This window comes from Amblyomma mixtum, chromosome 7, assembly GCF_055824585.1.
Source record: "Amblyomma mixtum isolate Tamu chromosome 7, ASM5582458v1, whole genome shotgun sequence".
NCBI lineage: Eukaryota > Metazoa > Arthropoda > Arachnida > Ixodida > Ixodidae > Amblyomma > Amblyomma mixtum.
The window spans coordinates 45,842,996-45,867,993 of NC_143018.1; the positions used below are offsets into that span (position 1 = coordinate 45,842,996).

The following is a 24,998-nucleotide window of genomic DNA, read 5'->3' on the forward strand; positions in this document are numbered from 1 at the left end:
GTGAGGCAACTGCTTATCGACTTGCAAAATCCGTGTGTTGCACGGCACTGTCATTACTCTTTCTCTATTTGTCGCGCTTCGTCTCAACAGATGGCGTTCGGGTCGTCGACGCCGGCCCCGCCATCGTTGTCTTCATCGTCATCGTCGTCGTCTTCCTCTTCGTCGTCGTCCTCGTCGACACAGTGCCCTGCGACACCCGACGTGGCGAGCACCGCGGCCACGGCCGGCTCGTCGCAGTCCTCGTGCTCGAGCCCCGCGGCGCCCGGGGCCTTCAGTGGTGCACCCATGGCGCCCTCCTCGGCAACGGCGCCACCGTACGGGGGCGCCACCAACCGGCCAGAGGCGACGCTTCCCCTGGCAGCGCGGCCCGGCAGGCCTGGTGAGGCGTACGACGTCGGCAGCTTGCTCAAGATCGAAGAAGAGTGCGCCTCGATACACGCCGTCGTGGAACAGCCCCGGTTCAAAGTGAGCAGTCGTCCATCCCGACGCGGCTTCGCAGTTGCGTCTCCGGCTGTTTTCTATAGCGAGGAGGTGGTTGCTAAGAAAGTCTTGGAGAAGGAGTGAGGAATATAGAAGCACGTGATTCACATCAGCTGGGCGGCTTTAGAACATGCGGTGTCACCCGGCTGGCTTATTTCTTCATAATAAAGCGGTTATTGTTCAGGAGAATGGCGCCCAGAGTGGGGCCACTCGGGGGCGCCATCTTCAAGATTTGATTGGCAAGTGGGAGATGGAAAAGGTTTCCACAGCAAAAAACGCGCATCAGATACTACCTTGCTAGGCCAGATGGCTTACATTAGCTTACATAAAACTGCGGAAGAAGCATGCCGTTGCGGGACGAAGGTGTCAGCTACTTGCAGCGTGCACTCAGCGACTTCTGATTAACTCTTCCCTGCACCACGTGCGGCGCCCTAATCGCTGAAAAACTTCCTAATCCCATCCTCCCGCCTGACTCTTTGCCATGCCATGCTACGCTTGCTTTCTCTTGGAAAGCACTCTATTATCCTAAAGGACCATCGGTTGTCTATCTTGTCTTAAAATTACATGCCCTGTCAAGCCTATTTCTTCTTGATTTCAATTGTGCTTTCGTTAACTCGCAACTGTCGCAGGAGGGGTCAATTAATTGTAGAGTGTGGGGTCTCTGGATTGCCCTGCTAGGCAAAAGAACGCTCAACTCTCTTATAAGGAGTAGGCACTCAAGCCGTAGTTGCCGCCATTTTGGGGTCCATACGCCTCCGAACTCTCCTAAAGAGAGTAGGCACTCAAGCCGTAGTGGCCGCCATTTTACGCCTGTATACATAGCGGCGAAAGGCTCCGGCGTGTTTCTAATCGGCTTATAGCCCCCTCCCCATCTCCGGCCTGCGCCGCTGGTACTTCGCGTTGGAGACCAAAATGGTGCCTGTGACGTCGCATAAATGCCCCATACAAAAAGCGAGTGCGCTACGGAAGCTAAGAGGGGCGGAGGCGAAGATGAGTGGCTTTGACTCCACTAGAGATGGGGTCCGTAAATGTCACGCGAAGCCGCGAAAAGCCAAAGCGCGCACGTGGTGCGAAGCTGTCGTTGAGTTTAGCGCATTAGAGGACGTAGCGTATACAGGTAGGATATGTCCATTTTCTCTCTCTCATCGCAGCTGGAGGAGCCTAGCCGGGAGGACTGCTGCCGCCGTGCGAGCACCAACAACAGCGGCGGCGGTGCGGTGGGAGTGGGAGGCAGCGGCGCGGCCAGTGGACGTGCCTCCCGCAGTCCACCCAGCGGCGTCGTCGCCCCCCGGGTGCCTCCGCTGGTGCCGCCGCCTGGGCCACCCGCACTCATGTTCGGAGGCATGCCGCACGTCCAGGTCGGTGCCAGCGCCCCCTGCTTGCTTGCATGCATCGTTTAGAAGAGTAGAAACCTCAGAATTTCTTTGACACGGTACCGTGGAATGAGCATGTACAGTCGGAACCAAAAGTTTGTGGGCCACGTGATCCGCAAACGAAGTTAACAGTTCCGTTTTTACCCGCTGGGTGGAGACCACACTTGTGGAGGTGAAAGTCGGAATCCACTTCACTCACCTCCGCAAATATGGACTTCAGCCGGCGGCTAATAATACAGCTATCGGCTTCGTTTGTGTATCACGGGGCCCGCAGACTTTTGTCCCCGTTTGGGAGGCATCCGTCTGATTCGACGCCTTTCTGCAAACACTCTCCAGCGTCCCAGACAAGGAGAACTACATATGCGTTGGCAGGAAGTAGCGTAGCCATTAGCACGCTCGGATGTGGAATGGAAGGATGGTGGTTCGAATCCCATCGTGCACAAATATTTCTTTTCTTGGTCTGACTAGAAAAAGCGTGACCCCTCTGCCGATAACCTTCTGTCGACAACGATGAGGCATTAAAGGCTTTCGTCTTAATATCTAAGTCATGAACCCTCGACCGAAACTTCCGTGAGGTTGCAGAAAGTGGTTTCTAAACTAGACACGTACTAATGAAGTGGTGCGCCGGCCATTATAGTTGACAGTGTAAAGGGGGCGCACCCTGTGCAGGTGAAGCAGGAGCCCAAGCTGGAGCCGGCCATGCGGTATTCGGACTGCGCCCTGCAGCAGCCCCAGCCACACCGCGAGTTCCCGCCCCCGCCGCCAGGCGGGGCGTACGCGGGGCCCTTCAGCGGAGGTGCCGCCATGGCCGAAGTGGCCCCGGAGCCCGGCGCCCGATACGCCATCCTCGAGACCAAGCTCAAGGTGAGCGCCGCACAGGCTGGCTCTTATTAACATGTTCAGCCGTCATCGTCTGCCTGTCTTTCGTGTCCCTGTGTTCCCGGTCCTCATCCTACAACTGCACCATCACTTTGAAAGCTTGCTGGGCTCAAAAATTCACGGGGACACCTCCTGTTCGTGCAGGCTAAGTCCGCATGCAAAAAGTAGTTCGCCAACCACAGCGAACAGAAACCTGTTTCGTAGCGACAAATCTTAAGTGCCGTGACTGGCACCTCCTGGACTTCTTTTCACTTCTTGCCACATTTTCGTCCTGCGGCTCGGCGAGATTTCGAGAAGCAAAAAGCACACGTGGCGGTATGATACGTGGTTGGTAGGGCGAATCACTTCTACTAAATCCGCGCCCAAAAAGTAGTTCACTCTCCTTGAAAATTACGGCCAGAGAGCCCGAACACTGAGCGCCTCATAGCTTCGACCATGATTTTCAATGCTACCACATCTTTTTATACCGCTCTTTGTATTCGTCCAAACAATGACCCGAGTTTCGAGAAGAACGAATGATACGTGGCGGAGTAATATAGCTTCGTGGACGCACTACTTCAGCAACCGCCGCAGCGTTTCCTGCTGTGTATGAAACTGAGTATAATTTCATTATGTATTGGCCATGCGATAGCATCTTCAACTGTTGATACCTTTACCTGAAGCGACGTCGCTTTCGTTCTGATGACGTCACTTCCATCTAACCGATGGGCGAATTTTATAGCCGACGATGCATTTTTTCCCCAGGTTGGCTTCTAATGCATTAATTAAAACTCTTCTTCCTGTCGTAACCTCAGATCTCCAGACACACCCCAAAGCACGACTTCACAACTCTTTATTTGTTACCTTGATGACCGAATTTCGATAAATCACTGCCCGTTGCACCGCACTTAAACTGCGCCAGTCTTCGCGCCACCTATGTTGTAAACCGCCTAAAGTAAAGTTCTCCGTCCTGCACCACTCTGTATGCTTTACAGCAGGAATCACTGAAGCCCCCCCTGGTGGGCTACGGCGGCGGCGGGATGGAGGATCCCGGAAGTGGCGGGAGTGGCGGCGGCGGAGGAGGAGGAGGCGGAACCGGAAGCGGCGGCCACCTGGTTCCGCTTCCGGATGACGACCACCCGCTGGTGATCGACGAGAGCCGGCTGCGGCTGGACGAAGAGGAGGACGATGATGAGGAAGAGTCCAGCTCGCACGCCGCGCTCATGGACTCGCCTCAGAGGACGCCCGACGGCACGCTCAAAGGTGCGGCCCCTTCTCGCACTCGACCAGCGGTACGCGTCAAACGCGCCGTCCTGCTCGTTATCAGAGAGCTTTTGCGAAACATAACTAGTCTACGCTAAAATAATCTTCAACTCTTGGAAGGGGACAGCAGATTACGATAGATAACGAAGCGTTGGAAGAGGCAAGAGCATGTCTAACGTTAGCGGACAAAAATTTTGAAAATTAAAAAACTAAGATACCGACATAGAGATATTGAAGGTAATGGTCTATTCTTGCGATATGTAGCAAAATCTTTCTTTTATATTGTTTCCATCGCTCGCATCTAGCTTGAAGTTACCAACTGCCGAACACAAGTTCAAAAAATTACGGACGGAACTTCAGTCTACTTACGTGCAGTGAACGCAAAAGCATGCACGCGGGGAGTTCGGCTGCGGCGACGGCGTAGAACTCTAATGCAGTGGCCAGCGAAGCTGATTTGTTGGGTTCTAAGGCCACTTCGGGGTAAATTTTATTTTTCTTTATTTCCTGATGATGCAGACACCGCCGATGACGTCATGAGGCCACGTGGGGTTTCGTGCCGTCTGGCGTGGACAGCGAAAACGCCGGATTTCCCGCCTCACGAATCAAACAATGCTTTCGCCTTAAAATAAAAAAACTGAAGAGGCGCTCACCTGCACCTTTCAGAGGACTGATGGGGTTGTGGAGTTTGTCCCAAAGTTAGCGTCCTCGTCAGATGAAATCGAAGCCTACTGTTTAACTGACCCACTTTCAAAGCGCGATAAAGGTTTTCTATAAAACTGGTCGCTTCTTTTTATCAATGAGGAAAAGCAATAAATGAAACAGTCACGAGACGAACAATATAAGTCTGTCATAAGTGGGCATTCCTTTTTTTTTCTCTCCTTGACCACAATATAGTGAGTCGTAAACTCGCAGCTGCTTCGCTGCGTTCTGAGGTGAAGCGGCCGCAATAATGACCGAGTTTCTGCCCTTTGTTGCCGTTTCCAATAGTGCGAAAAATGTTCGCAGCGAATCGCCAGAAATGTAAGTTTTGTTCGTGCCTTCACTTGTGAGGAGCAACCAGCTCAAGCTTAAGCTTAAGACCGCCTTTGCAAAGTGCGCTCGAGGATTCTTGTCGACTTCCCGCTCGTCTGATTCGAGGTGGTGCGCTGAAGGTAGGAGCATTGGTGAAAGAGGGAACGCTATTAGTTCACAGCCGAGGACAAAATTTAAATTTGCTTGTGCATCGAACTTAAGACACTATGGGGTCATGAGTCTAGATGAAAACTACTGGGGATAAAAGGCGCACGCAGAAATCCTGGAGAAGCGCATTTTTTTCAACTTGGTGCTGTTTATGAACGCAATTTCTTTCGCATATCTTAAGATTGCGTCATAACGATCAATCTACCCGCAGATCCCTCCCCCAGACACTTGTAGTATTTTGCTTTTACTGTCAAAATCGGACCCCTTTGGTTTTCTATGGCAGTCTGAAATACTCAGTACTGGCGCAGGACAAGCTTTCAAAGCAAGATTTTGTTATTCATCGAAAAGTTAGCCCATTACCACCAACATGTTCACAACAGTATCTTACGAAACTCCACAGTTGTCTCGCAATTAAAAGTGATGTCCACGAAAGCTGAACTTGGGTGCGGTTCTCACCTTCTACCCTTCAGGTGTAGCCACGGACTGTATTTTAAAAATGTGTTCGCGTTAACATTGCTTCGAACTGTATGGTTCCTCCGTAACGTGTCACGTGGGGCAAACAAACAGTTCTCCCTGAAGTGCTAACAATTTCCTTGTCCTCTTTTTTTTTTTTCTTCTGTACTGCAGACAGTAAATGCCCAACTCCGGGTTGCAATGGCACGGGTCACGTGACAGGTTTATACTCGCACCATAGAAGGTGAGTGCTGACACTTCCAACTCTTCCGTCGCGGCCACTGTCTGATGACGTATCTCTCGCGTGTCACACTCCAGAAACAAGACGCCGGGTCGCAAGCGTTTGCACTGATTATAGCTATGTTCATGCAGCTGTCTAATATATAACGCTATGTTGTCCCATCGCATGCTGCTTCAGCTTTTTATGCGAAGCATACTAGCCGCACAACCGAGCTCTTCCTTGCTGCGCCGCGCGCGGCCGCGTAGCTACCACTTGACCTACATCGGCGCACCACGTGATATGAACAGCTGCGAAAGCTGGGGCTCAACTCGTGCGCTCGCTTGCGGACGCGCAGCCTCCGCCGGCGGCCTATGCTTCGCATCCTAGGCTTAACCATAAGCTAAGCCAGGCCATTTTTTTATATTTTTTGAACAAAGGAAAGGCGCAGTATCTGTCTCAAATATCTCGGCGGACACCGGAACCGCGCCGTAAGGGAAGGGAAGAAGGTGGGAGCGAAAGAAGAAAGAGAGGAAGGGGTGCCGTAGTGGAGGTCTCCGGAATAATTTCGACCACATGGGGATCTTTAACGTGCACTGACATCGCACAACACACGGGCGTCTTTTTGCGTTTCGCCTTCATCGAAATGCGGCCGCCACGATCGGGTTTGAACCCGGGTACTCCGGCTCAGTAGCCAAGCGCTCTAACCACTCAGCCATCGCAGGGGATGAGATTTCGATGTCGGAGCTCCCACTTACTACGCGCCTCACATTTCACTCTGTTGTTCCGGCAGGGAAAAATTCGTAGAATCAACCAACGCACGAAAACCACACAAAAATGGGTGTGTTCGCGTTCAGCTGACAACACTGTAAAAAGGACGGAGGGAAATTTCGGTAACGTCATTCAGTAGACGCTGATGAAGTTTGTGCGAGTTTGTTAACAATGGCACTGCCTAAAATGGCAATTTTATCCTATTTTCTTTTCGCCAAGTGCCTGTTCTGATTGGCGATGTCGATACATTCCGCCATCTTACAATGATCTTTCGCGCCATGAGACATGGCAGCAAGCCAGACGATCACGCAAACAATTTGTTCACATTGTCCACGATGGGCCTTTAGGTAGCGCATGCAATTCATCGCGCTTCTGCAGTTCATCAGGGTACAATGCCATTAGTCTTTCTGTGACTGCAAACTAGCCTTTTTTGTCAAGAGCAGAGATCGTGTATAACATATTCGCCATGCCATTTCTATTCGACTCTTCTCTAGCCTGTCTGGGTGCCCAAGAAAGGACAAGATTACACCCGAAAGTAAGTCTCTTTTTTTTTTTTACTGCCTGTGGCAATTGTGACGATTGGCCGTTAATCCAACAACGTCAAATTCGTAAGCGCCGCGTTTTTTTTTTTTTTTCATTGCGGTAGCACTAGGCGAAAATTGTCCAGCGGAGGCGTTGGCGTCTGTGTGAAGCCTTCTCTCGCCACCATGGCAGCTGGGGATTTCCCTCTCCCCTCTTCCTCTATTTCTTCCCCTCCTCTTCTTCACTAGTAGGGGAAAGGAGGAGACGCCGGACTAAGAATGACGCAGCAAAAATGAATACAGGAAGCCATTACGAATAGAAATGGATTAAGAATAGAATGGGTATTCGCATTGAAACGTTATTGTAATAGGATCAGAATAGGACTAGATTGACGCGTGAAATTAAAATACTATCGCATTTCTTTCTCATCAATTCAACTGATCATTTCTAAAGTTTCTGTATTAATTTAAACAGTAATATTTCTGTGGGAATGACTTCTATAGCTCCTGGAAAGAGTGACGCGTGAATTTTAACGGTCGTGATATGCCGCGAATGTATATGTTTATACACTGCCCCTTTACCCTGCTATTCGAACAGCGAATATTCAACTGATCCAAGAATACGAGTGAAATTTTTCACCACTTAAGTGTTTTGAGGTTTTGCCGTTTTGGAGTGCACACAGTAATGACCGCAAGGCATCCAAGCATATTGCTCGTAACTTGAGCTTCGGAGGCGGTGATAGTTGGAACTTCGTGCACTGCCATGAACCAGATTTATCGCGAACTAACTTTTCGCACAGCTAAATAATTATATCTGAAATATGGTTGTGGGCCATTTTCTCGAACTGCGTTGTGAACCACGTCCAAGATTCTCGGAAAAAAAAGTTTGAATATTGAAAAATTGTAAGACACTGCTATGGAAATATTGAAGGTAATGGTCCATTCTTCTCAGTGTAGCAAAATGTTCTTTTTAAAGTGTTTCCATCAATCGTATCGAACATTTAAGACTCCCGTAGAAAATCAATGAGGAACGCTTTTTACGGTAGCGAAAATATTAACAGAAAAAAAATTCAAGATAGCCATCGGGTGATCGGCGGATATATTGTGTTATAGTGAAATTTTACATTAAATGAAAAAAGTGGGTTCATAAATGGTTTTCCGCTCAAAAATGCTTTTCTTCTCTATTTTTCGGCAGCCTCAGAGGCTGTGACAGTTCGATTTGTGTGTACTCCCATCAACCAGATTTATCGCGAACGAATTTTTTTGCACTTTTGCTACGAGATTAACGCCTAATAATTCAATCCGAACTATGATTCTTTGCCACAATTCTCATTTAATTCTGGTGGTCTTTATAATCAATGCCGCTAGTTTCCAAGCAGCTTTCTCGCAGGCAGCCAAAAAATCTTCGATACTGCGTTGTGGACACTTAGTCCATGAGGTCCGGTCCGTGCCCTAGAAAGTTTTAGCACAAATATGCGGCATCCTCGAACTAATTGTTATTGTATGGACTTGAACAAATATACAAGGTATCTCTTTTCTCCATTTTAACTCTCGTTGCAGTTTTGGCACAGCACGAAACGATACTCAAGTAAGCAACTGTTGGGTGCATACGCTACGTTCTGAAATTATTTTTTTTCTTTAGTTGACTTACTTTCTTTTTGCTACGACTGTAATCTACTCACTTTTTTGTGGCACGGAGGTGCTAGTGCATGCTTTTTTGTTTTTCAGGGTTGCACAGTAGTCGTTTGTGTGTGTGTATGTGAGCGTGTGTAATTTTTTTTTATGTTGTACGTTTACTGTGTGGTGCATTGTGCTGTGTGTGAATTTTATGTTGTTTTGCCAGTGAATGTGAGTGTTTGGTGTTTCATCACAAGCTTGCTTCTTAGGTAGAAAGCTTAGGCTGCTGTAGAATATAACTCAAACGCAAGTGAACATTTATTTTCAATGCGCTTCCATAACGCTGCAATCTCCACAATAATATAAGGCGCTGCAGTTCTTGCATGGGGCCTGTATATCCGTGCAAATCTTATTTTTTTCCTTACTACCAGCCAGCAGGTGATAATGAAATAACGGAAGTTGTGGGGTTGAAAATCGGGGAGATAAACACGTATTCCCCGTTTAAGCGCGGCTGACATGGTTCAAAACCGCGCGGACCCCACCCCGTGGTCGCGTACGCTACCGAGCGCACGCCGACCACGGCGGGCCTTGCTCTACGGGAACAAAGGAACGACACACTGGCTGACACAAACAAGGCATTTATTGCTATAACAACAATAACGCCAGCTAGCAACAAAATACACTGAGGAATCGAGGAAGTCCGACTCACCAGCACGGTTACGAGCGAACGTTCGCCCACGCTAGGGCAAAGGGAATATCTCCGAGGCCAGACGGGACGAGCTGAGGGGAAGACGTTTCCACACGAGGACGCCCGCGGCCAAGAGCGGAGCTGCGAGCGAATCGTCCGTTCGCTTCCCGGTGTCGAGCCGAAGAGACCAGATTTTCCCCCGCGCGCGCGCAGCAAAACGCCATCCGTGGCGCTGGTGTCGCTGCGACGCGAGCGCCCTCCCCTGTTAGTGGAAAGTCACCGAACCGAGAGGAGTGCTTTGCGGAGGAGCTAACCACAGGGAACTAGCGCGTTGAGGGAAAGCGAACGCAGGGAACGAAAGCGTCCCCACAAAGTTTATGCCGTTTTCTTCCAGAATTTGTTTATGAATACTGTTTTCTGCGCCTTGTACTTATACTAGTGCACTTCACAGCTGTTTTTTACTTCAAATTTAGTTATTTCTTTAAAGGACGTGGTCGGCTTAATTCCTCATGCGTTTCTGCTAAAGCCACGCATTTCGGAACTAAGAACGGTGCACAAGTCAGCAGTAGACGGAACATCCGTCGCTCATAACACACACTCTAAACAGGAAAGAGTAAAAAAGTAAAAATGAGTGAGTTGTCCTACAGCGCACTCTTTTTTATAAAAAGGAGTGCGCTATAGGACAGGTTACTCCCTTTTTACTCCCATGTAGGCGTATTTGTGTTTAGAGTGTATAGCGGATCGCTGGCACCTAAATCACAGAGAGCCCGTCTTTGCGCTATCGTACGCAAAGCGTAATGGTGCTAGCTGTAGTAGGATACAACTTTAAAAAACAGCAATTGCTAACACTAGGCCGCAGTCCACGGTGTCCTGCATTACTCCGCCGTCCAATCGCAACAGTAAACGAAATCAGCTTTGTAATGTTTGACTACATCAAACAATCCGCGTATCAAAATTCTAGAGCTCGTAATTTTTTTTCTTGTAAGAAGCTTATTGTTTAGGTAACAAGAAACGCTTAAGAACCGGACTACTCTGTTGTCTTGGAGGAATTCTGTGCGCGGAGGCTGAATGTGGGCGGAGCTTCACTGCAGACTTAAGTTGTATCCGACTCTAATAGACACATTTACCGTGTTATCGTTACCGTTACCCGAGTACCGGGGCCCCGCCCACCACGAGTGCGCATGCGCGAATTGGTCCCGATGCGGCAGCCGCACGCTCAGCTGCCCGGTATCTGGCGCCCCCTGGCGCCCTCAAGGCGATCTGCGCATGCGCACTGATGGCGCACGCTTCCGGTACTTAAGTAATGGTAATGGTAACACGGTACACGGTATGCTAAAGGTCTCTAATGTCATGCAGATTAGCGCAGCTTCTCTGTAGCCTAATAGCTGTTTTCTTTCTTCTAAAGCAATAATTTTTTCTAAAAGTTTCCAGTACGCAGGATTTCCCGAAACATTTCCTTATCAACGTTCCTACGCGCATGTCATCGTCGCAAACATCGTGTGACTCAAACCAAACTTTTGCGTTAGGTGCCCCACTCCTGGCTGTAATGGAAGAGGACATGTGAATAGCAACAGAAACTCACACAGAAGGTGAGTGTCCCATTTCTGCTCGGTTAAAGCCTTGCCCGGGAGGGCACGATTTCCAGTCCGCCCGAGCTAAATGTTGTTACGGCGGACAAAAGCGTCTGGAACGCAGGCACAAGTTTTGAGTTGATTGCTTTTCCGCTGTCGTACGTAACTGACTCGTATCGTTCACCGCACAGTGCAACCACTCTTTATAGAGACATTTACGGCACGGCGGATGATGGCCCAACGTTTCTTGTTTTGTTTTTAAGGCGTTTTATCTGACCCTTCACTTTAACACCAAGCAGTTACCGCCTGTTGAAACTTTATGTCCTGGACAGTTCATTCACCATGCTTGCAGGGAAAGCGCGAAATATAAATGGTTAGGGTCTCGCGCAACTCGGGACCATAAATACCTTTGATTGGGATTTCACATACATTTTTGTTTTTTGCTTTTGCTTTCTTCTCGTCTCCGATCCGTCGTCCGTTAGCCTGTCCGGGTGCCCCATTGCCGCCATGGAGAAGCTGGCTCAGAAGGAACAGAAGAACGTCGCCAAACACCCGCCCGCCACCTCCAGTCCCGGTAAGAGCAGACGCCTACTGCCACTTCCTTATAGAGCTCCTCGTACAATGCAAAACAACATTAATCAAAACTGAGGGTTTCTGACGTTTCTAGAGTGAATTTGTGAACTGCATCTTGGGCTTAACCTGTACCGCCTTCAACTAGTCCAGTTTGTGTGTGCCTGAGTGATATGAAGCTTGTAAATGGTGATGCGGTGGTACTGGCGTCAGTAACGATGTCAGAAGGAGCGGGCACCTTCCGTACAACTATGTGGTTCCTTCCATGCTTTCGTTGCCTGCGGACTCACAGGAGGCCGACGCTAAAATTTCTTGAAAGTGACGTCATGGGCAATATGATGAACAGGGTGACGGTCGGAGCAGATGGCGATATTTAAGGGGATTGGAAAAACTACCAGGCTTTCGCCTCGCTCCATGGTCTCCAAAATGACAGCCACTGTGGCGTTGCTGTAGGGAACGTCTATAAGCGGTCGCTGTTTTAAATAATTGCCCTCTCCCTCACCGCGCAGCCCCGTCGGACCGCGTGCTGCGGCCCATGTGCTACGTGAAGCAGCTGGAGCTGCACGATTACAAGTACCCGGGATACGTGCCCACCACCACGCCCCGAACCAACCTGGCCAAGGAGCTGGAGAAGTACAGCAAGCCGCCGCCGCCAGAGTACGCGCACCACTTCTTCCAGCAGCAGCACCAGCAGCAGCAGCAACCACCACCGCCCCACCAACAGCCTCCGCCACCCCATCAGCAGCAGCAGCAGCCACCGCCCCACCCTCCGCAACAGATGAGCCCGGCCCCGAACCGGCCCATCGCGCCCAAGCCCAAGGACCAGCAGCTGCCCGTCACGGTCAAGCAGCGCCTCTCACCCTCGCCACCGCTGGTGAGTGAACAGGTGAAAGAGCTATGCGACTGAGCTAGTGATCGAGCGGCTTTGATTGATTGATTGATTGATTGATTGATTGATTGATTGTATGATTGATTGATTGATTGATTGATTGATTGATTGATTGATTGATTGATTGATTGATTGATTGATTGATTGATTGATTGATTGATTGATTGATTGATTGATTGATTGATTGAACGTTGAGTGACCGTGTGAAGGCACTCCCGGTTCCCTTTAGAGAGCCGCTTACAACTCAAGGACGGAGTAGCAAAGGCATCCCATCGGAGTTCCTGCAGCCAATGACGTCGACGTAATCTCATGACGTCACTGTTAACTCCTTTGCACCTGATAGCGTGGCATCGCAAGTGGCTAGCAAGTGCAAGGTGGTTGACCTAGACGTCATGACGGTATGTCGATGCCATTGGTTGGCGGGCCTCCTTTGAATTGCGTTTGCCGCTTCGCTATTGAGCTGGACCCGACATTAGCGGGCTAGAGTTGAGGAGTCCGCGACTAATGGACAAACACCGTACGGCGGACTTTTCGTGTCTCCTCCAAACGAAGGATCAGCCCGGCGTGATGGTGGGCGGTGGAGGCGGCCTGGGGGCAGCGGTGAACCTGTCCAAGAGGCAAGAGGCCCTCGGGGACCTCCCGCCAGCACCCCCTCCCGGGGTGAGGCACATCCACCCGGCCCTCGACCTGCCTCTCGTCCCTAGGCACAGGTACGGGAATTAAACGTCATCCCAGCCGCATGCATGCCCTCTCTTTTTGCGTGCACGGCCTATTGTTTCCCACTTCGCACATTCCATTGGCGTTAACCTCACCTGTAGTCCTATGTTCCTTTGTATCGCCTCGTTTTCAACGGGAGAAAATAAGGTGTACCCTGCCCATGAAGTCAGAACATTTTCTTATTCCCATCTGGTGCAACAGTTCTTCACGCTGGCTTTGACAGTACTCGCGCTCTTTAGTCGCACCTGCATGTCTCCTGGACAAGCAGTATGTGGAAGTACCTTATAATGTTCGAGCGGATACTTACTCAAGCTTGGGAGCTGAGATCGTACTCTGGAGACAGGAAAGCAAAGAATATCCTTTTGAAGCGTATTTTTCACTTTAGAAAGCTGCTCAACCATCACGCCTTCAAGGAGCGTATTAACATTTCTCAGTTAGGTCCTGCCGTGGCAAGAGCTGTCTGCGCATGCGAATCCTCTTCACGAATTGATGTCCATGCTTGCACCGCAGTACGTTGTACCCGTCATGAATGAACCCCTCTTCGGATCTACGAAGGCGTCGTAGAGTTGCGAGTTAGATTTAGTGAAACGAGTCCCTATCCTCCCATTGCCCCGTGGGACCTCTTTCCCCGCAGTGCGGAGTACCTCTTAACGTTTCTCCTGTAGCTGCGAAACTGCTCTCCGAAATCATCTTCATTACACTTTAAGCTTATCGACGATTTTGTCTTAAGCATTGTGCGCCTCACACACTGATCCAGGCCTGCCAATGCCGTCAGCCATGGGGTCATCTTTCGCATATGTGGTACTTGATTACAAGCTCGAAATCTACCCTTAGTTAAGGGGGAACAGCTTGAGGGAAACTGTTGGAAAGGAACAGTTATATAGGTCCATTCGTTGCTAACAAGTTCTCCACTGTTGAACTTAGGTTGTATTGAACTCAAGCGGAAGCTTACTGAGACTATTAAAAGCCCATGGACAGTCTCTCAGTTAACAAACGAAAGCTGGTAAAGGCTGAGGAGTTTCGCAGCTGCGGGAGACGTTCTCAGAGCGAGAGAGAGAGCCCTGTTAGCGCAACGGGCTCGTGCGTTGGGCGCCGCAGTCTGTCCCCGGCGCTGGGCGGTCCCCAGCAGCAGCAGCCGCCGCCGCCGCATCAGCAGCAGCCGCACCATCAGTCGATGTCTCCTCCGGGCAGCGGGATGTATCGCGGCGCTGCGCCGCCGTCCGAGGAGCAGACGGAGCCCGTGGACTTCTCGAGGGGCGGGCCGGAGGGGTTCCCCCAGTACCCGCCGCCGTCCCTGCACAGTCCCCCACCTCCTACCAGGGACCACCTCCAGCCCCTCGCCGGGAGGCCCACACCCGCGGGCTCCGACTTCGCGGACAAGGACAGGTGGTGCTGCAGCCCTCCTACCCCCACCGCCGCAACCTCGGAGATGTACATACCCCACATATACCACCTGTTTTCATGCTCCCACTACGTGCATGTCCCGCAGTGTCCCCACCGCGGTCGCGATAAGGGACAGTTCCTTCGTGCCCGTTCTGCCTAATGTCCTAACTTGAATGCCAATATAATCGCGTGGTCCAGATACGGGCCCATAGTGTTTTGTGTGCGATCAGCCTGCATCCTTCCAAGTTATATCCGGGAATCAAATGAAAGTGACGGACGCCCTTAGATATCAACACTGGCCCAACTCACCTTTTTCTGCTACACTGTATCCTGCGGACAGAAGTCAGAAATCACTCAATCTCCCGGCGCGTTCGCAGTAAGGTTCCTCGTTCCCGATCTCATGAGCAACTGTCTTAACTTGGGCACCTGTCCAAGCACCGGAGGCCCGGCCCGCACTTTGTTGTAGACTGTCAGCCTTCATGCAGAGGGAGCCTAACTACGAGCTCGCTGTGACAGCCTACGGAACCGGCGCTGCCCAGGCAGCACTGCAGTTGATCCAATCGGCGACGAAAAACTGCTGCCGTCAGCCGCCTGGGCTGGTACAAACGCGAGAGCACTTTCTGAACGATTAGGCGCTAGCGTCGAGCTGATAACATTCGTTGCCTAGCTTCTCTCGGTGTTGCCTAGATAGCTGCCGCATGCCACGTATGGCTTCGACAGGGCGCGGAAGCTCATGCCAATAAGCGCAAGAAGGTGGCGTGTAAAAAAGCACCACGAGTGCACCAAAAACTGCTGGCTTCTCTCGCTAGGCTACATGTTACGGCGCTGCAGTCGACACGGCAAACTTCAGCGCAGGTTCCCTGTAATACCGCGTAACAAAATTTTCACGGCGTCTAGGCGCTCTTCGGAGGTCAGGATTCGCTGACTACAAAAGAAGCGCCTCGGCAAGTGCTTTTATAGCATGCACGCTTACGCTTTCAGAAGAGCACCGATGTTCGCATGCCGAACCACGATGCTCACAAGATATGGCTGCCATCACTTTCACCTGCAGCAACACGTGCTTGTTTCACTCATGTCAGCATTGTCCTTACAACTGGTCACTGTAAACGTTATTAGAGAGTTATAGCACCATGTGATCCGCGATCCACTTCTGTGAAGCGCTTCCGAGGGGCACCGCTTGGTACACGCTGATTGGTGCCGACATGACAGGCGCTCACGCACTGACGGGTACGTGGCGGCATCTGGAACCTTCGGGACGTTCTGCGCACTTTCAGTGGCGCCTCGCGGAAGCAAACCATAGTAGCTGATCGCTGTATGCTGTAACTCTCTAATAAGAGTCTGGTTGTGCAGATATATCTACCGCTTGTTCGCTGGCGGAGATTTAAGATAAGAAATACGCAGTTTATGATGTCGCATGGTAAAGCAAGACATCTTGCGCAAGCGTCCGCTCACATGCTCTTACGCACCACCTTCGATATGGCGATATCTTCAGAATTGTAAATCCCTCGATTGAACAATGCGATGCACTTTCTCGGCACGAAAAAAAAACACGGCCTTTCTTTCTTGCGCAGTCTCTGTGACGGTCGTGATCACGACACAAATGGTTATTGCCAGAGGTCCGCAGGCTCCTTACGAATTTGGTCCCCATGATGCAGATCTGAAGCTCCTGGAAGGAAAGAAAGCTCTCGACCTTGCTCACTGGGTCATCAAAATGCCGCAATAGCCTCATAAACCTAACGTTTTTACATCCTCCGTCAGCCAGATGTACGCCGGTTAACTCACATAACCTAACGTACGCGCCAGCAACCTTAGAGAGCACCTGCACAGCTATCTGCGTCCTCCTTACTATGTACTATGTATTTCCTGAGCGTGTGACATGTCCTTAGCATATAACGGCAGGCGTCCGCTTGGGAACAGAAGAGTTTCCATCCTTCCATCCATTAAGTGCTGCGGAAATCCTCCGTACCTGCATAATTTGGCAGGCTACGTTAAAAAATATTTGACCAGGCAGAAAATGAAGGTTTGAATGCATGTGGTCGTTCCGAACACCGACTGTACCGAGAAGTAGTGCTGCATTTCCAAGAGCCCTGCCCGAAAGAATGGAAAACAAAGAACAGCAACACCAGTACAACTCGAGCCACTTTTGTCGTTTTGCTTCAGCGTATTAGTCGCTTGTTTTTCAGCGCTACACAGTTTAAAGCGAACTTTGAGTAAGTGTCTCCACATCTCAGTTCACTGGCATAATTGGAATGAAGGGGGCTCGAATGATCCTAGAAACAAGTACGAACAAACCTGGCAAAGGAAGAACGAGACACACGCAACAGCGCCGTCTTGTGTGTGTAGTTTTCTTTTTTCCGAACTTCTTCTAGTAACGGAAAGTTGGGCTAGCTGGTTATGCATATACGTGGTAGCGGAAGGCAAGTAGGACAACAGAGTAGCGCTCGTCCCATCTTCTAGTCTGTTGTCCTTGCCCCCTCGCGCTACTCTGTATTTGTTTCTGGCATCATGCACGTTTTCCAGCCCACACAGGTTTCTAGTCCATTCGACGCTTTTAGCATAGCGGAGACGTATTAGCGGAGACGTATACCGGTTTACCGGACGCCTCCTGCCCACACGCAGTGGCCCCGCCCATGGCCACACCCATGTCACTGCGCGAGCGCAGGAGGCGTCCGGTAAACAGGTATACGTCTCCGCTAATACGTCTCCGCTATGCTAAAAAGCCGATTCAGAGTAGACGTATTACCTTACGAACCACGAAGTAAGTGCCGTCAGCGTTCTCAGGTAATGGATCGTAGACATCGGACAATCTGCCTTGGCGCATTCCTAACCTATGAAGCTCCTTTGTTGAGCTATGCTTTGCATGAAGATTCTTTCCAGCTCACGATCAGTTTCTGGCAAATCACACATTTCGCCTATCTCAACTTAGTCTTATTTTTTTTTGTTATTTTCAGTTTACCTGGATGCGGCCTTCAAGAGCGACCTTCGATGCAAGGGCCGCATCAAGAGTTGAAGTAAGTGTCATCCGCCTGGACCCTACACAACATCGTAGCTGGCAACGTATCGAGACAACCTTAAACCTTTAACTTGCGACCAGCGCTTCAGACTTGTTCGATGGGCAAGATTATAAGCACGTGGTCACAGTTCACTCGTTATACCCTAGGGCAAAACCGATCTAACAGGGCGGTCATATATTTCTGGAGGTTTGAGTTTTCCCTTCATGTTGTGCTGTAGTCCTCAACACAGCCCTGTAATTTCGCAATGAACTTTGAAGGAAAAGTACCAGGTGTCTTGTCCAGTTATAAGAGTTATAAGAAGCAAACAGCACGGATCAAAGAATGGCGTCATATTTGGCACATTCTACTTCGAATAAAAAGATAACATGACAGAACATGACATGGTTGGAGCATGTGGACGAAATAGTGCAAGTATGAAGCCACGGGGCATAAAGCAGCGAAGGAGCATGTGAGGAATTTAACAAGATAAGAAAATCATCCGCGTTGTAGTGTGCGCACTACTGGCGCAGGTGCCCGACGCCGGGCCGTGATGGCTCGGGGTCACGTGACAGGAAACTATTGCTCCCACCGCAGTCACGTGACAGGAAACTATTGCTCCCACCGCAGTCTGTCCGGCTGCCCGCGGAGCAGCAAACCCAAGAAGGCCGGCGGTCGAGAGGACAAGCCGGACGCCGAGCCGCTGCGGTACGTGGTCAGCTCCTCTCCTCCCTCAATATATTACGCCCATATGGTACTGCCTACTTTCCCGAGTTAGGGAAAGTCGTATTACGTCGGGGGTCATGCAGTCCAATCTCGATAATTCGCACGCGAAGGTTGCTGAAAAAATTAAAGTTCGAATTTGAGAAAGACTGGCGACTACTTCATCCAGTTTTTCTCCCGAATAAAGTTCGACTGTTTGACTATTTCTTGCTCTGTCGACTTTCGTAGAAGAGCAAAAGACGTATTTAATGATGATAAATTCGGGGTTGAAAATTGAAGTTTTTCCCCCATTCGACTGCATAAAGGACTCCGTGATTGGCGTCCTCTCTGTGCGCTGATTTAGGCGCTGTAGTGTTGAGCTAACACTAGAGAAGACACCTCAAGTCTGGTCAGACTGACCGGATTAACTCCCGGATTAACGTACGGATTAACTCCCGAAATTTCGAGGGTGGACCCACCATATTTATAGCGCTGGAAAGAATTCTGTTCGGTCTTTCGAACGGCATTCGTCAATTTCTCCTAATTTCTGTGTTTGATCGTGTAGATTGGGGGAGACATATTTTCACGAGTAATATTGAGACAACCTTGTAGAGAAGGCAGACGTTGAGTGCGTACCTCGTGTCGCTGATTATTGATAGCGCGAGCGCAGAGGCTCAACCTAGGACGACCAAGTTGCAGCTGAGGACGGCTTGCATGAAACGTGAACGTTGATACACCTTTAGCAATAGACACCTTTAGCATACCGTATACCCTGCTACCGTTACCGGTGTACTGGGAGCCCGCCCACCGCCAGTCCGCGCGTGCTGATTGGTCGCGATAAGGCAGGCGTCCGCGCAGCTGCCGGGTACCTAGCGCCATCTGGCGTCCTCAAGGCGATTTGCGCGTGCGGAATGACGTCACGCGGGCTCCCGGTACTCCAGTAACGGTAACACGGTCCATGGTATGCTAAAGGTGTCTTTTAACGCTCATTAAGTCGGGGTACCCCGCATCCATCCTAGACCATCGGGCTCAGTTTTCGGAACCTGCATTGGGGCTTCAAATTTCTGGAGGGCGAGTGCAGCTGTCCTCACCTCGCCGGCGCTTTGAACTGCTATGGGTGAAGATTAGAGTTCCGTTACGCAGCCCCGCAGCAAATCTGCTGTCCCGGGAACTTATGAAAAAGAAGGGTACAGCCTCTCGCGTAACCGTACACGTTGGCGGCCTCGCCCCACCTACGTTGGCTGACAGAGGTGTGTTTCTTGCTCTTGGGTCCTAGGTTGAGCATGTGCGTACAGTCCCCCACGCTCGATTACCACTCTCCTCCGAGCGCCGACAGCTTTTGTTGGAAGGCAGACCGATCCCAAGGCAAAAGGTACAGCAACCCAGTTTCTGCACTCTCTGGTTCTCTATCTCTCTCTCTCACTGTACTTCGATGTGCGCTCGCCTGTAACGCTTTACTGCTTACATCGAACTACAACGGCAATGCGCCTTTAAAGCAGCTTTCCAGGGCAAGCGAATCTGCGTCTTTACAAACCGTAAGACGATGTTGTTTCAAACTTAGCTCATCGCTGAAATGTGCTACCCGCGAAGTACAAAAGTGGAGCTTATAGCCACTGCGCAACCATAATCGAGGAGTGTCCGAACTTTGATAACGTGAGCCATATAACTAGCTCTGAAGGAAAATGCGACCGAGAAAGGAGACTGACAGAAGTCGCGTGAGTTGGAAGGACTTAGGTTTAGCATCCGAGTATAATGCTGCGTTCCTCCGCGTTGCTTGGGGAAACCTGTTTTAATGCGCAACCCAATGAGCCCTGAACTACACTCGACGTCCAAATAACGTCCCAGACGTCCCTAGGACGTTCAAGGTAGTTCAAGCGCGCATTGCACAGTACCCCTATCCAAACATCAGGCTTCTCCTCAATACTGTGTGTGTTATACGCTTGCGAATGTGCAATGTGTACGTTAATGTCATAACAACGCATGGCTTTAAGCTGCAAATCCTGACTAACCATAACCTTTCTTTCTCCTCTTTTCTTCCCTAACCATTTCCTCACGCCTGTGCTGCCGCAACTCCTTCGCCCGTGTCGCTTCCCCCAATTAATTCCTACTCCCCGCTGCTGCCTCTTTTCCTCTCCCGACTGCGAACCCCAGCTGTCCCATCCCGGGCTGCGATGGCTCAGGACATGTGACTGGGAAATTTCAATCTCACCGAAGGTACCGTTTCTCTCAAGTTCTTCTCACTTTCTGTCGCTATACTAACGCATGATGTAATTACTTTTGAATTGTGCATAGAAGTTTGTAAGTCCCTGTGTGGAACTTGCAGCATTTCATTTAGTCGTCAGGTGGGCACTGGGTTGAATCCGCTACTCTCTGAAGTTATACGCAGCAAAGGAGTTTTATTTTCGTTTTGTTTCATGCTAGTGCCCAGCTTCCAGCCTCCTAGTATGTCTTGACTGTACGTGAAGCTATAGATTGTTAAAAAAGAATAAGCCTGCCATATTAGAACTGTTTGGAGGAGCTAGTTTTGGTATGTGTGGCCGGTAAGCAGGTAGGTGAGGTAGTAATATGATGCGGTGACATGTGGTAGCGTCGTTGTATCGAAATAATGGTATACCCCATATGGACCATTCCATATACACACACTCGCCTGCCGTAAGCACAGGAATAGTGTTCGCAATGACAAATGCTGTGTATAGTTTTTCTGGACATTAGCGGCGCCTACAATAACGTTAACGGGGAGCTGCATGACATACTAAGAAAGGAGGGACCTATAGGACCTTCTAAAACAAACGTCTTTAAAAATACAGTTCAAGTCTCATGTGATGATATAACCAATGCACAACCATTAAAGATCTAAAAATATTCGCGATAGCGTTGTCCGCTGTCATCGCTGCTATTCATAATAAACCGGGTGTTTCAGGGAAGTGGACTACTGATTTTTGAATATGCGCTTTTATGGCTTCTGCAGCAGTGATGTCAGACATCTGAAAATAATTGCTTCATGTTGACTATAGTCGTATACAATTCAAGAACGAAGCGGCAAATGCCCCTCAACGGAGGCCCTCCAGCCAATGGTGTCGACGGATCGTCATGACGTCGCGGTTAATCCCCTTATTGGGACGCGTGCACCTGCCAATCATCTGAGGTCTCACGCTAGGGGATTAACTGCAACGAATAAGTAAACCCTTAGCAAGCGCAGCCATGGACCATTTAACATCCGCCTTGGAGCCTCTTCTTTCTCCTTTCTTTTTTTCCCCTCGTTGATTGGTCCAGAGCCTGTGACGTCACGTTGTCATCGAGGAATTGGAATTTCGTTCTCAAACTCCATGGGTTGCCGCCGAACGTGCGCTTAGCGCAAACGTTGGAACATATTTGCTCCCTGGAAACTCATTTACGGGTAGCGCTTTAAGAATAGACATCGCCAACGAACAGCTCCAACAATATGTTATTTAACTTTTGAAAGTAATGGCTAGCTAGTAACTTCGAGAAGAAAGTTTGAGAAAAGTTCCGCAAAAGTTGCGCAAACTGTCGATACGTCGCCACAGCAAGCGATCGAGACCGGAACTGAAACCAAAACATGCGCTCTAAGTGGTGCGCTGCAATTGCCATCGCAGTTCAAACATGGCGCTGCCGTCGTGCTTTCGTTGAGGCAACGGTTGAGGGAAAGCTGTCGCGTCCTATTGTTTACAGTCGCTTTTGTTTGCCGATATATCTTGTCAGCAGTGCGCTCATGGAAAAACAGCTGCACCATCGTGAATGCTCTCCTCGCCTTGTGTGACTTCCATGCGGTATGTCATATCGATGAACCTCCTAGATTCAAAGGAGACGACTCGTTAGTGGGGCTCACAGCGCACCCGTTACCTCGTAGCATTTAAATTTCTCGCTTCTCTTGTGATTTCTGTGACTGGTCAACTTCTTTCTTTGGGGCAGCAGTCAGGTCAGTTATGTTGATTTTCCCCTAATAATCCGAGAGAGTTAAGTTGCGTAGCCGTTTATATTGCTGGCCGTTTCGGCTACGTCAAGTTGCGAAACAGTTTAAAAATTTCGTTAGCAGTGAGCAGTGACGCTGAGAGCGGCCTAGCTCTTAACGACACGCACGTATACTGCACTTTCCTTAGCATACAGCCAGTGCGAGCTGGCATTGCTCGCTGACAAGCGCTTACTTACAACACGTGCTTTTGTTTATTTTGGCTGCTAGGGCGTGTTAATGAGAGAGACAAAGCTCTCGTTTTTCTGGTTGACAGGAGGTAAAGGTGGGGCCTCATTGTCTCCCCCTTTTTCTCTGTGTTTTTCGAATCAAATGTTCATATCGTGAACTGTATTCCGCTGTACAGCGCTTTGACGCTTTTTTATGCCTTTGGGTACGGCGCGTTGCCCTTTCCTTGACAGTTTGTTGATGATTCCTGCTCTCTCTAGCTCTGTTGAATAGTTTCCATCATTCTTCCTCAGGCAAGGTTGCATCAGACGCGCCGATGATCAATGATTAATTTATGAACACCATGCAGCTAGCCTAACCACCAACCTACTTTGCTGCTGCCTTAACAAGCCTCACACTTCGCCAGTCTGTAGTTGCTTGGCGACAAGAACCGTAATACTAGCCCTACAGATGAACATTGTGCATCGTTGGCAGTGTAGAAAAGGTAACACGAGACCACTGTCATATGAAGCTTGCAAAATTGCACTAACAAGCTTGCTCACCTGTATGAACTCTCAGAATGAGTTTAATGACAATGCCTGGCACGGAATTTTCAGAGTAGGTTCATATTCCACAGGTTGTGTGATCACCATAGGATGGCCTGCCTGTCATCTCAGTGCATAGTGTAGGCCATGTAGCCATGTAGATCAGGAAGTGGCCACTTCTGGTCATATATAGTAGTGTACAATCAATCAGTCAATCAGTTTATTCTGCACTACAAAGACACTTTACAGATTCAGGCCTGCCGAAGCCTCATTGGGCTTGTATAGCGTGTATGTATGACTAGAAGATATATTTTCAATATTCTTGTAAATATTCAAAATATCCCCAGAGTAAAGTAGCCTTGTGCTTTTTTTTGTGTATTTTGACACAGTGATTTTTCGTTTTATCTGCACATCTACTGCGTTAATTTTCTTTCTCTTCTAAGCTATTATTGACTTGCTGTCACTTTCGAGCAACGTATGCTGGGGCTACGTTTAATGCTGCATATTTTTTAAAACATTATTGTAAAAGAAGAGCGTGGACCTTATAGAGGGGCCAAGCCAGTCTGCTTACAATAATTGAATTGAACATGTTTGAAAAGGCTTTGCGCATTGTCCGAGACACAGAAAAATCAGATTTACCAAGGAGATATGCAACAAGCTACGGCAAGAGACTAGACGTTCAATGACCGATTCCTAAGCCCCCATGCCTCGATGGTGATTATCAATAGTCGATGCAGAAGGCTTGTGTGCGAAGTACTGATGGCATTAGGTTATTGTGAAGAGGCGTCCTTGGGATTGATGCATCATTTTGTAATAAAACCCATATTATCGCTGACACTTTCACGCAGTGCAGGAAACAGTTATTTAATAAATTTGCTTTGTGCATTGTGGCTTAATATGATTATGAATGTTCATAGCAGTTATGGAAAAAGTCTGATATTGATATTTGTGTTTAGGAAGATTAAGAGCTTGTTTTTCATGAGAAGTGAGGCATTTGCGAGCAGTGGTCACCAGAAAGTTTGTCATGTTTAAAAGTGGTCGCAGAAAATTAGATGTTGGGACCATTTCACTGAGAAGACTTAAATGTTAATTGATAAAATGGGCCAGAGTGATTGTCCTTATTTAATGCATGTATTTTTTGTGTTGTTACACAGCGCTTCAGGATGTCCGCTGGCGAACCGGAGCAAGTTGAGGCATGAAGTTGTTGGCGTCGATGGAAGGCCTATCAAGACAGAAGGTGCTAGGTAAGCATCATAGCATATGGCATTTGTTTTCAACACGTCTTACTGTGTGGACAAAAGATAGCATGGAAATGAAACTTTCTTGGGAAGCACATTGGAAATGGGTTAAAATTCAGTTTCCTAATTGTTGGCAACATTTCTACATGTCTGTGTAAGCTGCCTTGCCAAATAGCACTTTTATAATCTAGAAAGTGCCAGACGAACGTCATAACATAGTCATATTTATGGGCTTCTAGTTTCTGTCTACTTTTGCTGTTTTTTTTTTTCAGTTATTGTTTTTAGTTATTTTGACTGTTAATCTTTTATCGACAATATAGTAGCTAGAAGAATTTATGTTCGGAAATTACTAGCTTGGGTCTCCAATCCTGTCATGAATTCGCATGTCCTTTTGTTTGTTTTTTGTACGGTGCTTGTATTCTTCCAAGCATAGTTGTTTTGTCTGCCGTAAAATACCGAGTAAGCACCCACTTAATATTTGAAAATAATCACGGAATATTGGAGGATGGCCACTTGTTAGGCCTAGGCACCAAAATCCAGAACGGGCACATAGTGGAGTGGGCCCTTGCTTCGCCCGATGGCCAATCATTAAATACAAGACAGCGGACATTGGGGGGAGAGCTTAATGAGTCTCTTGTCCATGTTGCACACATTGAAATCCATGAAGTAATGCTGATAGCGTAGAGAGGTGATTCCAATACGGAAAGCAGTCTCCTCCGCAAAGTCCAACGGCTCTTTGTTGCTATCATTGGCACACACCCAATGGAGACACTGAACGGATTCTTCCAGCGCATGATGTACTCTGACGAGACCTTGAAGTTTCCCAAGGTCATGCCAT

At 49.1% G+C, this 24,998-nt stretch overlaps 1 protein-coding gene across 7 annotated transcripts in view; it reads left to right on the top strand.

The window, feature by feature from the left end:
- LOC149335886 (uncharacterized) overlaps positions 1-24,998 on the top strand; it is a 279,896-nt gene that overhangs the window by 242,756 nt on the left and 12,142 nt on the right. For 2 of the 7 annotated variants that reach the window (XM_089552426.1, XM_089552427.1), the window contains 17 exons: positions 91-465; positions 1,632-1,838; positions 2,523-2,717; positions 3,707-3,974; positions 5,781-5,850; positions 7,089-7,129; positions 8,676-8,703; positions 10,947-11,009; positions 11,474-11,565; positions 12,071-12,435; positions 13,003-13,160; positions 14,266-14,598; positions 17,502-17,561; positions 18,171-18,248; positions 19,519-19,614; positions 20,394-20,456; positions 24,077-24,166. In XM_089552426.1, coding sequence (XP_089408552.1) covers positions 91-465; positions 1,632-1,838; positions 2,523-2,717; positions 3,707-3,974; positions 5,781-5,850; positions 7,089-7,129; positions 8,676-8,703; positions 10,947-11,009; positions 11,474-11,565; positions 12,071-12,435; positions 13,003-13,160; positions 14,266-14,598; positions 17,502-17,561; positions 18,171-18,248; positions 19,519-19,614; positions 20,394-20,456; positions 24,077-24,166 — 2,582 coding nt within the window. The remainder of the gene's footprint in view (positions 1-90; positions 466-1,631; positions 1,839-2,522; positions 2,718-3,706; positions 3,975-5,780; positions 5,851-7,088; positions 7,130-8,675; positions 8,704-10,946; positions 11,010-11,473; positions 11,566-12,070; positions 12,436-13,002; positions 13,161-14,265; positions 14,599-17,501; positions 17,562-18,170; positions 18,249-19,518; positions 19,615-20,393; positions 20,457-24,076; positions 24,167-24,998) is intronic. The other 5 variants (XM_089552428.1, XM_089552429.1, XM_089552430.1 and 2 more) reach the window with 5 other exon arrangements.